General features: G+C 41.5%; 2 protein-coding genes across 2 annotated transcripts; both read left to right on the top strand.

Moving 5' to 3' along the window:
• The first annotated feature begins 3,012 nt into the window (after positions 1–3,012).
• Positions 3,013–8,679, top strand: EAF02_006626 (uncharacterized protein). Its single transcript, XM_038902674.1, has 5 exons — positions 3,013–3,903; positions 3,964–4,941; positions 5,027–5,905; positions 5,969–6,564; positions 6,616–8,679. Exons 2-5 carry the CDS (start codon positions 4,746–4,748, stop codon positions 7,780–7,782), a joined length of 2,838 nt encoding a protein of 945 aa, XP_038757894.1. The 5' UTR covers positions 3,013–3,903; positions 3,964–4,745; the 3' UTR covers positions 7,783–8,679.
• A 629-nt stretch (positions 8,680–9,308) lies between these two features.
• On the top strand, positions 9,309–12,458 carry EAF02_006625 (uncharacterized protein; the record flags this gene model as incomplete). The annotated part of the gene is made up of 1 exon (XM_038902673.1): positions 9,309–12,458. The coding sequence occupies one exon, from the start codon at positions 9,309–9,311 to the stop codon at positions 12,456–12,458; it is 3,150 nt and encodes a 1,049-aa protein (XP_038757893.1).
• Between the last annotated feature and the right edge of the window lie 45 nt (positions 12,459–12,503).

Below are 12,503 nucleotides of genomic sequence, written 5' to 3'. Positions count from 1 at the left end.
GAGGAGATACTTTTTGGGGGGGTGGGTGGAGAGAGAGAGTTTTGAGGGGGCTTGTTTTGCTGTATAGATATAGATATATACTTATATATATTCACATACTACTACATATATATATAGATATTCCGTACATTCATATATATCATTTATTAAAAATCTAGATAATATCATTCAGAAAGTATATAGATCAGATAAAATGAGATGAGATAAGATTAAATGGAATATAGAGTTGAATCTTAAGGACTAATATCGAAAGAAAGCTTTAGATAATTAATTATATATAATAAGAAAAAGAAAAAAGAAGAAGGTGATAAGTAAAATTAAAGAATAAAGAAGTGAATGATTAATCTTCGAGTTGAGGATAAATATCTATTTAGATGTACTTTGTAGTTGTAGATGTAGATATAGATGTAGATATAGATGTAGATATAGATGTAGATATAGATGTAGATATAGATGTAGATATAGATGTAGATATATATAGATATAAATATAAATATAAATATAGATATAGAGAAGAATGTAGATATTTCTTAACTATAACTAGTACACTTTCAGATGCATATTCATTTCATTTCACAGAAGAGAGTTCATCTTCTTATCTTGTCTCGTCTTGTCTTGTCTTGGATTTGGATTTGGATTCATATATTAGAGTTGGGATTTGCGTGAATATTATGTCTTGAAGAGGAGGAGAGGAGAGGAAAAGGTATAGAGTACAAGGAAACTAAAGGTAAAGCCTATCTTGACTACCTACCTACGTATGTTGGATTTGGATCATGGGGATTTGCTGTGTGAGGTGTGGGACGGAGATAATCTTAGGTAGGTATGAATGGGTGGGTATATTGTTGGAGTGAGTGGTGAAAGGAGAGTGTGGTGTTTTGTTGATAGATAGTAACAGTAGATTTGAATGTTATCGTTGGTGATATAGAGATGGGTATGATAATATCATGGATGCTTTTACGATAGTACTCGTAGATGGTTATCAAGCATTCTTCTGGTCTGGGTAGGTACCTAGTACATATGGATGGATATGCTTGATCTTGATCTTGATCTTGATCTACAATCAGAGATCACGATCATCTTATGAAGAAGCATAACCTCGAAAGTGCATGCTTCGCGGAGTATAAATACAAATGTGTTAAAGGAATTGGGTAAGATGAAGTCAAAAACAAATAGTATAGTTCTTTGATTGGGATCTTTTAACTTTCGTCACCTTACGGACAGTACTCCGTAATTATTAAACTTTACTTTCTTTCCTCTAATTATTAATACAGTAGCAATAACAACAACACCTACATAAGTACCGGTACTCGAACACGCATTCATCAATCCTGATGTCGATCTCGGAGTTGATAACATGGAGCAGGAAACAATCAACCAATAATACTCTACTCTACTCTCTCGCACACTAAATTTTGCATAAGGAAAATCAATGTGACCCCAAAATGATAGATGCGGATGATCAAACGGAAACTCAAAATGAGGAGTTTGTTGGACTTCCCTTCCCCATATATATTATATACATAGGTACCCATATGGTGGAGATGGAAGATCTCTTCTCTAGAACATTTCGAAAGGCTTCTTTCTCGAGAAGGCTTGATTTTTGAGAGTTTATCGAGGTCTTTGTTTTGTTTTTGTTTGAATGTGAATGTGAATGTGAATGTGAATGGTCGGAATGGTCGGAATGGTCTGAATGGTTGGTCTTGGTGTTCTTTTCTCGCTTCGACTTGCCTGCGAATGGATGGGATTGGAGGAGTGTGGTGAATCTGTGATAGGGTGCCGGTATTTACCATTGGTTACTTACCTACCTACCTACCGTTAACGAGGTAGATGTCATGAGTGGTGGTGGGTGGGATGTATGTATCTAGTATGTATGTCTGTGGAGAAAGAGTATTCTTTAGCTACCTATTGGGTACGAGGACGGAGAGCGGAGAGCACTTACATACATATAGGAAATGTTCTATCATTCCTTCTTTGCTTTTTCGTTCGATGGACGCCGGCACAGGTACAGGAAGGTATAGTATCTAGGGATTCTTTGCATCGAAGCTTTTTGTGAACTTTTGGGTTTGGTTGCTTTTTGATTTATTTGTTGCTTTTATTTTATATTCTTGAGAGAGGTGGTGAGATGATAGTATTTTTATATGTAGACTCTACGATAGAGTGTAATGTATATATTACTTGATTGTATTTTGTATATAATATCTATCTAGTATCTAGTCTTTAGTCTTTAGTCTTTAGTATCTAATATCTAATATCTAGTCCCTATCAATCTACTTGAATATATTCAATATCTACATTCAATATCTACATTCAATATCTACATTCAATATCTACATTCAATATCTACATTCAATATCTACATTTACATACTACATACTACATACTACATACTACATACTACATACTACATACTACATACTCACTAGATATATCTCATCACACTTCATCTCATACCTCATATAGCATTAAAATTTAACCCAATTTGACGCCTTTCCCATTCACTCAATTACACCCATTACATTCCATCTAGACCTCCAAGTCGGAAAAAGGAATCTATAATTTCTCATTCAATCATTTAAATTGAACCAATCAATCGATCCACTTCTTGCAAAGGTCTTTACGAATTACGATGGAAACTATCAAGTACATTGCAGATTCTTAGTAATTGACCAGGTAGGGTATTCCCTTCTCTTGTTTATTGTTCATTGTTCATTGTTCATTGTTCATTACTACCTATCTAGGGAGGTAGTAGGTACCTAGTAGGTATTTATGATTCATCCTCCATTCTCCATTCTCCATTTCCTCGGGATAGTAACATACCTAGGTAGGTATGGCTTACCTCTGTTACCAGGTATGGCTGATGGCTGATGGCTGATGATTCATGGTTCATGGTCCACGGCTGGCTTATGGCTGGTCCCATTCTTTCTTTTGCTCCCTCCTGATTGATTTCTTCTTCAATTCCTTCCATAACTTCCATGACTTCCATCCATCCTTCTAGATCTTATCCTCATTGGGCAAAATCCGATCTGGATCCAATCAGAATTCTTCATTCTCCCCGATAGCTAAATTCAAACTCTCTTTCAACTTCTCAATTTAACATCCTAAATCTCTCTCTCTCTCTCTTCCCCCTTCCCTTTTTTCGGGGGGATGTTCCATTTCTTTCTCACCCCAAAACAGGGTATTCATTCCATTTTCTACCTGTGACCTTTGACCTTCGACCTTCGACCTTCGACCTTCTCTCTCTCCTCCCTCCCTCGTCTTTCAACGGATCCATCTCCCTTCCAAATTCTTGCTCATATTATATATCTACTTACTTGGCATATCACACAGGTGAATGTAATCAGTCTTTTCTTTCATATAGACAAACGACCGATCGACCGAAACAAAAGTACAAATAAATCCTCAATGAAGCAATACACCGGCGACAAACAACCACCACAACACTAACTGGACTCGAACTCGAATCAAATCCCCAAGGACGGTCCCTGAAGAGCTTCCCTTCCCCTCCCCTCCCCAAAAGACACACACACCACACCTTTCAATTCTTGATAACTTTTCTTCAATATCAGCTGGAGATCTCCTTTTCTTCTTCTATTGTTGTATAGCGTATAGCGTATATCACATTCTACATTCTACATTCTACATTCTCCATCTCCATTGCGACCACGAAATACAATCAAAATAATGTCCTTCTTTTGATTTCCCATTTCCCTTCTCTCCCCTCTCTCCCTTACGACATTGTTCTCCCACACATATACACACATATACACACACAATCACCGTAACGAGTATTCGCATGTACTCGAACGAATCGAATTGACCACTGTTTTTTTATTTGAAAGAAATTTGTGAGAAGGAGGGTTGAGAAGTTGATACTTCTCAACCAATACCTTGCCTATTATCTGTATAATACCACACTACACTACACTACACTACACTACACTACACTACACTACACTACACTACACTACACTACACTACACTACACTACACTACACCATAACCCAATCCTCACAAGATACATGTACTGCTGCTTCTGTCTTTGAAAGACGCAGAACCACGAACAAGACTCAATATCAGTACCATTATCATTACCAATACCAAATCAGGATTAGGATCAAGATCAAATTCAAATTCAAATTCAAATTCAAATTCAATCAAAAGCCCCTCTTTTCAACTATATCCACTCTTCGAAACTTATTCCACATTCATCACCATCCATCTGAACTCCAATTAATCGAATTTCCACTTCCGTTACACTACAGAGTCCAGAACTACCTCGATTCTCTATTACACGTACAGGGCTTCCCTGTCATTGCGAAACACTTCCAATCTACTTTATTCCTTTTACGAGATTCGGTTGCATTTTCTTTCGTACCAATTTCGAAATTCCCTCGGTCCCTTCATACCAAAATCGTCGCGCGAAGAAAAAATATCGTCATCGACTTTTCGTCAGAGAAACCGACATCCGAAACAAAGACATTGAACAGAAGGGGGAAAAAAAACAAGGGATTGATTTTCAAAACGAGACTCGGTCGATCCAAAAGCAAAAGGCGCGGCGCTCGAGCCAGCTTGCCCCCGTGCGACACGGTAATTGGGCTGTCGAGCTCAATTAATTGAACTTTTTTTCTTCCTTTTGCTTTTTACTGCCTATATTCCCATTTAATATTGGTCCAAAAGCCCGCGGATATTGGTGGTGAGCGGGTATATAGATTCGGTGTTGTGGTGTGCGAAAGATAGTGGCAGTAATGGACTACGCCGCATGCAACATTGTCTACGTGGATCGCAGAGCTCTCGAGGACAAATTGGTGCGAAGAGAGGATGTGGTGTCCAATGTCTCGACCTTGGAAAATTCGGCCCCGACCACGGATGGCGCGACGACACCACGAGCGATCAATCCGGTGGATAACAATGTGAACATTTTATTGACTTCTTTCACCGAAGGTAGGTGCCATTTAATTGAGACGGGGGGTGCTTCAATTGGTCTTGGGGTTGGACTACAATTGATGATGGAATTGACAAAATATAGTTCACGTGTGTACCTCGGGCAAGTCCTGCATGTCGAAAGTTTCCGACCTGAATCGCGAATCGACCGTGGATTTAATACCTACCCTCGTGTTGATCGAGATTCCGCACGATGATCAAGTGAATGAGCGACCTGCGAGGGATGTCCGGACGCCGTCGCCCAGTTCCAAGCAGCAGAATGACGGGATGCTGGATGATGATTTTGGGGAGGTATATGGAATACAATTATTACAATGGGTCGCATCCGAAATTCAACAACACCGCTTCTCGAAGCTCGTTGTCCCGGTCGCCGTGGTCTCCTCGTCGGAGCAAAGTCTTTCGATAGGCTCGGCAAAAAATCGTATGAGTTCGAGGTCGGAACCCGCTCCTGCAACCGGATATGATATGGGCAAACAAAATCGAAAATCGACCGGCATCTACATTCCATTAGACCAGAGACGGACCATGAAACTTTTAGACATCGGAGCTCTGGATGTCATAACTAGTCCTCTTTTGCTAGAACGATTGCCCAGTTTGGCAGTACATGCATATCGCGCGCACAAAGATGCATCCAAGGATCAGAGGGTATTGTTGGAAAAGAAGAGGGGGAGGAAGCGCTCGTGGGTTGGTGTTGAGGATCAAAAACCTTATGCATATTTAAGAGAAGAAATGGTATCTAGATTGATGGAAGGAATTTGCACGCTTAATAGTGAAGAAGTAGAAGAATATGGCCAATGGAGAGTGACGGTTTCATTAGATCGGAGAGAATTGATAGCCCAGGCCATTAGTTCCTGGCACTTTTCGGCTCATGATTTTGAGGACGATGAACTTCTTTACGCATCATCACTAATGTTCCAGCATGCACTCTCTGTACCAGAATTGGAGAAGTGGCGGATATCTACAGGTGCGTTCCAGAACAAGTGATTCGGGTGATGACCGGCCCCGGCCATGCTGACATCCGTTGCAGAAAACCTGACCGCATTTCTCATCACCAGCCGAGAAGCATACATAGTTTTTGTACCATATCATAATTTCCGTCATGTCGTCGATGTTCTTCAAGCCATCTTTCACTTTCTCGTCCGGTTAGGTAATCTTCCTGAATATCCACCCAGCCCAGATGGAACGACGAGTCAAAAATCATCGCCAATTGCCGAACTCATTAGACCATTTGATGCTCTTACCTTGATGATTACTGCCATTGGCCACGATGTAGGTCACCCTGGTGTCAACAATGCATTTCTTGTACATCTGAATGCACCACTCGCTCAACTTTATAATGATCGATCCGTCCTTGAATCATTCCATTGCGCAGCTTACTCCCAAATATTGCGTCGTCATTGGCTCGCGGCTTTCGAGGAGCGTGATATGCGACATCTCATGATAAGCACAATCTTGGCAACAGATATGGGTTTGCATTTCGATTACATGAAGAAGCTTGGCTATCTTCAGGAAAAGCTCCATGAAAATGGTGGTGTTACGGACGGTTGGAACGGTCGAACGATCGAAGATCAACGAACACTCGCCTGCTCTCTACTAATCAAATGTGCAGACATAAGTAACGTGGTATGTTAGATGGACACTACCAAAGAAACTTAATCATTGACACGAATGCAGGCGCGAAAATTTGATACCGCAACTCGATGGACCGAAATATTGACTGATGAGTTCGCTCGTCAAGCATCTATGGAACAAGATTTGGGTATACCAACGGCGTTGTATGCGGCTCCTGTTCGAGAAGTCATTGAACTTGGCAAATCTCAAATAGGTTTTATGAATATGTTTGCCATACCATTATTTGGTGGTGTGACTGATGTCATGCCCGGTATGGCATTTTGTGTCGAGGAATTGGAGCGAAATAAAGCTGCCTGGGAGAGCAGGATAGCATTGGAACAAGAGAGAATGAGACAAGAAGATGGTTTCTTGGGACTTCCTGATAGTATGCACTCAGGCATGCGCTCTCCCCGTACGATGAGTATTGCCCAGCCATCTCAGGATGAATCTGCTAGCCAAGATGTCACCTCGAGATCAGGCGAACCCTCAAACATCCGTGTCCAAGCAATGCTTAACAAAGGCCCATTTCGACAATATTCAAATGATGAATCGCCCAAAGGTACGAAACAGGGAACAATCGAACTTCCCCAGTCAGCGACCTTGCCTGATCGAAGATCATCAAAACCCAGTTACCTTCAACTGAGTTACGCAACCGCAAGTGCACCAGGACTTCTCGATCACCCTGGCCAAGACGTAGAAATCTTTGCAAATGGAGATCGACAAATCAATGGCGCGCTCGTTCAGCCATCCCTTTCTACGGACGTGGTAGTGGTAGATCCACCCACACCTAAAGAATTCATCCCGCCAAACCAAAGAATTAGTGAAACTACAACTGAGGGTAGCAACTCAGGTTCTGCTGGAGAATGGTCTGCAGGTGCAACCACGAACAACAAAAGCCCCTTTTCACCTAGTACTCAAGCGACGAGCTTTGCGAGCGAAGATTCGAATAATGATAGAGCTGTCACACCTACTCATGCATCCCCACTAATTAATAGTTCGAGTCATTCTTCCGCGGGCTATGATAAATCAAATCATTCCACAAACGATGGATCGAGTTTGCCGGAAGCGAGTTCGGATCTTAAAGTCTTAGCGGAGACGGGGAGAAACTTGAAAAAGAAACCCAGCCGGTTCAGAATGAACGGATTACATTTCTGGAAGAGGAAAAATGGTAATCCGCCAATGCCAGCCGGAATGCCGGATAAGCAGGAGTCTGACGGGACGGCGGGTTGAAGCGAAGTAAAAAAGGAGTAACACGAGAATGAAATACACAACTCGACGAATTCACTGACGATAATGTTTTGAGATGAGATTAAGATTTTGGTACGGCAATCGGGGATGTTTTGTTCAGGTTCTTGTTTGTATGATTATTTTATTTGTTTCTGTACATTGTACACGATGTGGTCATTTGTTTTTGAGGTATTTCTTTCGAATCTTGCCACCTCCAAGGGTAATCGAGGATTAAAATACCTCTGTGTTTATGGGTTTATTCAAAACAAAGACGGGATTGGCGTTTCAACTTTTCTTTCCTTTTTTTTTTTCTCCTTCTTCTTCTTCTTCTGGCATGGGGATGGAAGATGGATGGGTTTCAAATCCTCCAGATCGATTTGAAAGGTGTGGATGGCGTTCGACTTTTTTTTATGTTAATGGATGGTTGGTTTGGTGCTTGCTGGATGCATATTTGCATGAATGGATGCTGATTGCTATTGGGGAAATTGGAGGGAAGGGGAGATGGGAGAGGAGAGGAAACAACGTTTTATATCCAAGTTGGTAGGCAGGTTAGACTTTTGGGCTTCTAGGCCAGGGGGGGATATAGGATGGGATGGATGGTAATACATCTGGGGATGGGAATTTTAAGTATGGTTTGGAGCTGGGCTTGGGGTATTTTTTTTTCCTGACGGGGTAGATATGGATCTGAATGAATTCTATATGGATTCATGGCGAAGGAGAGGATTGTAGTTGCCCGCGTGAAAGTCATGTCGAGTATATTATTATGAAGTGGGAGGGGGATGATAGTGGTTGAGGAGAAGAAAATGGAAGAATGAAGGAAAGTAGATTAAATTTTCAATCCAACACATTTTAATGCTTTGCTTTGTATTAAAGCGCGAGCAAAATAAACAAGCAAAGAATCATTCAATCAAAGTTTCCACAAGTTCTACTGGAGATGTTTGTGATATCAAGGGCAATGAATGATTACTAGATCCTCTTCTTCTCATCATTCTAGAATCTATAGTGAGGGCTATTTTGAAAAGCTATAAGATACCTAATAGATTTATTAGAGTTATACGTATACAACAATATCTATACTTTTGGGAGTTGCTTTATACGAGGATGTAAAAGCTGCATTGATGTATCCGTTTATCGATCTTCTTATAAAATTGTTAGTAAGAGTACCTAGGCACATACCATCAGTGTGATACGCCGGTCAAACTCTGGTCCGTTACACCCCGCGCCTACCATACATAGCTAGTACCTACCTACCTAGATACCTAGCCAGAGCTTTAAGCTTGGAACGAATCAATTCTATCAATTCCCATCATTCATCATTTAATCATTTCCATCATTCTATCATTCCCACTCTTCACGACTTCTCTATATTACATTGTACATCAAATTGCAAAGTCTTGTTAGACGTACATACCTACAATTCAATCTCTCATTGCGATACCCTAAGATGGCTTTTTGACTGTTTCTAATTAATTCTTAATACGAACGAAAACAATACTTGTAACTTATCATTCTTCTCTGTGCGACTCACCATGAAATGCTATAACCCATCTGCGTTTGTTCCCATGGCGGTTACATTGGTAACCGTCATAATTTATCTCGGTGTTTTCATACCTCTCCTCATCATTCAAGAGACTGTACCTTCAGCTCCCGATGACCCTACTCTTTACAATGGCTTAAATCTTACGGAAGCTTGGCTCGATCTTCAAAGCTTGAGTGATGGTTATCATCCTTTCAATAGTCGCAAGAATGACGATGTGCGAAACTGGTTATTGAAGAAGATCGATGAGATACTTAATCATAATCAGATTCAGTATACCATCGAAACCGACAGCGCCACGATCTCTGAAACTCAAACCCCGTCCGATTTCGTCGCAGAAGCTCCTGAGTCGGCATCGAGTCCTAGTAACGCCAATGACGATCCTGCAGGATATTACCATGGGGATCTGCGAACACGTAAAGAATCGCCGGCGGTTACTGTATTCAATGATTTACGTTCAAATTATTCTAGCAATGCTCTCACCAGTATTGGGGTCAAAGGACGGAAGCTTGGGATAAGCACATACTTTGAAGGAAATAATATCATATGCTATATCCGAGGTAGTGATGATGAAGAGGGAGAGTGGTGGAAGACTGGATCCGTTAACTCCAAAGGAAAGGTTCACGGCAAAGGCGGTGTTATGGTCAATGCCCATTTCGATAGTGTCTCGACGGGCTTTGGAGCTACAGACGATGGAGTAGGAGTTGTGACAGCACTTCAATTGATCCGCTATTTCACGACGCCGGAAAATAGACCACAGAAAGGCTTCGTTGCCCTGTTTAATAACGGTGAAGAGGATGGCTTATATGGTGCGAAAGCATTTTTGTCACATCCAATGGCAAAATTTGTTCATACTTTCTTGAATCTGGAAGGTGCTGGGGCGGGTGGTAGAGCTACCTTGTTCCGGAGTACAGATTCCGAGGTCACTCGAGCTTATGCACACGCCAAACATCCTTTTGGGACAGTTGTTAGTTCGGACGGATTTTCGTTAGGATATGTGAGAAGTGAAACCGATTATGTTGTTTTCCGAGCAGAAGGTTATCGTGGATTGGACGTGGCTTTTTGGCAACCAAGATCTCAATACCATACCGATCAAGATGATGCTAAACATACATCGATAGATTCATTATGGCACATGTTATCGGCATCTGTTGCTACTACTCGATCTCTTACCAAGGATACTAGTAATACATTTTTGGGACCACGTGGTGACGATAAAATCGGAAAAGTCAGCAATGGGAGAGGCTCTGATGGTGTTTGGTTCGATATATTTGGCACTGTTTTTGCAGTGTTCAAGCTGAGAACTCTCTTTGCCTGGTCACTTACTTTACTCATTACAGCCCCATTGATGCTCTTCGCCGTTTCATATCTTCTTAATCGACAAGATAAATTCTACTTCTTTGCTGGATCTATCAAGGCTAAGAATCCTGAAGACGAACCTATTTCTCTTGGTGGATGGCGTGGTGCCTTTCGCTACCCTATCACTCTGATCATTACCAGTGCCATTACCTTTGGTTGCGCATCGCTGATCAACAAGATCAACCCTATGATTGTCTACTCTTCTCCCTACTCTGTATGGAGTATGTCTGCGAGTTTATTCTTCTCGATATTCTGGTTCATCATGGCTGGTTGCAATTTCGTTAGACCTTCCGCACTTCAAAGAGGTTATGCCTTTATGTGGTTGTTCGTGTTTGGTTGGATTATTCTTGTGGCTGCTACAGTATATGAAGATCGCTTCAAAATAAGCGGTGGTTATTTGTTCGTGTTTTACGAAGCTGCAATTTTCCTTGCTACTTTGATCGCCATTGCTGAACAATTTGCGTTGCCTAAAAAATCTATTTACGTTGAGAATGCTCAACACGACCATGACGGCAATCAAGATTCTCATCATCAAGCCGTGATGGGTACTGATGGGGCCAATGGGGCTGATGGAGCTAATGCTGACAATGGAGTGGGACACGAAGAAGACTCAGAAGATAATGTGAACGGAATGGCAATTCCTCATGAGACAACTCCACTTATTGGTGGTGGAGCACCTACTCATAGCTCTTCAGTTAGCACTACTTTTGCTAATCGATATCGACAAGTCGTGCCAGAATCTTATGATGGGCCAACTGATCATCACGATACAAAGGGTCATAAGAAACATCCCTATGGAGGTGAACAGGACTGGTCTGCCAAATTACCTATCTGGACCTGGCTGGTTCAATATCTCCTTGTTGGTCCATTCATATTAATTATTGTTGGACAAGTTGGTCTATTCTTAGTAGCTGCTCTACATCAAACGGGAACTGATGGTAGTCCACTTCTTTTACCATACCTTGTTGTTGCTGTATTCTCCATTCTATTATTACTTCCAGTAACACCCTTCATTCATCGACTCACACATCATATGCCAACATTCTTCTTCCTGGTCTTCATCGGGACTCTCATCTACAATCTTGTCGCCTTCCCTTTTTCGCCTAACAATCGATACAAAGCTTATTTCCAACAAACCGTCGACCTTGATACTGGTATCAACAAAGTTACGCTCGTAGGAATTGAAGAATTTATTCGCGAAATCATCGCTTATATCCCAAGCGCAGCAGGTCAAACTATCAATTGTGAAGAAAATCCTCGAATTCGTTCTGGTCTCTCATTTTGCTCTTACGATGGCATTGCTCCTAAAGTGGTTGATAATGTTGTGGATGGCATTCCGCCTGAGAAGGGATATGCGGATTGGCTCACGTATAATGTTACCAGAGTTCCAAACGAGAATAAAGCTACATTCCATATCTCGGGTCTTGAAACTCGCGCTTGTATTTTGAGATTTGATGATCCATTCTCGGAATTCAAAGTTCATGGTGGAGCGAAAACGGAAGAGAGATGGGATGATGTACCGGATAGTGGAAGTGATCAAATTAAATTGTGGAGTCGGGATTGGGATAAAGAATGGAAGGTGGATGTCGAATGGGCGGTAGGAGAAGATATGAAACCGGGTGAGGAGGGTAGAACGGGAAGAGTAGTTTGTTTGTGGAGTGATGCTAATAAGAGAGGAGTTATTCCTGCGTTGGATGAAGCGAGGAGATTTAGTCCTGATTGGACAAGTGTTGTTAAATTGATGGATGGATTGGTGGAGGGAAGTAAGAGGTTTGTTGTTTAAGTTTGGGTGGTGGGAAGGGGGGTGAGAGAATTTGATATTCCTTAC

This window comes from Botrytis sinoallii (genome assembly GCF_014898435.1).
Source record: "Botrytis sinoallii strain Bc 23 chromosome Unknown BSIN_010, whole genome shotgun sequence".
In the NCBI taxonomy this organism is placed as follows: domain Eukaryota; kingdom Fungi; phylum Ascomycota; class Leotiomycetes; order Helotiales; family Sclerotiniaceae; genus Botrytis; species Botrytis sinoallii.
This window is presented reverse-complemented; position numbering and strand designations above follow the sequence as displayed.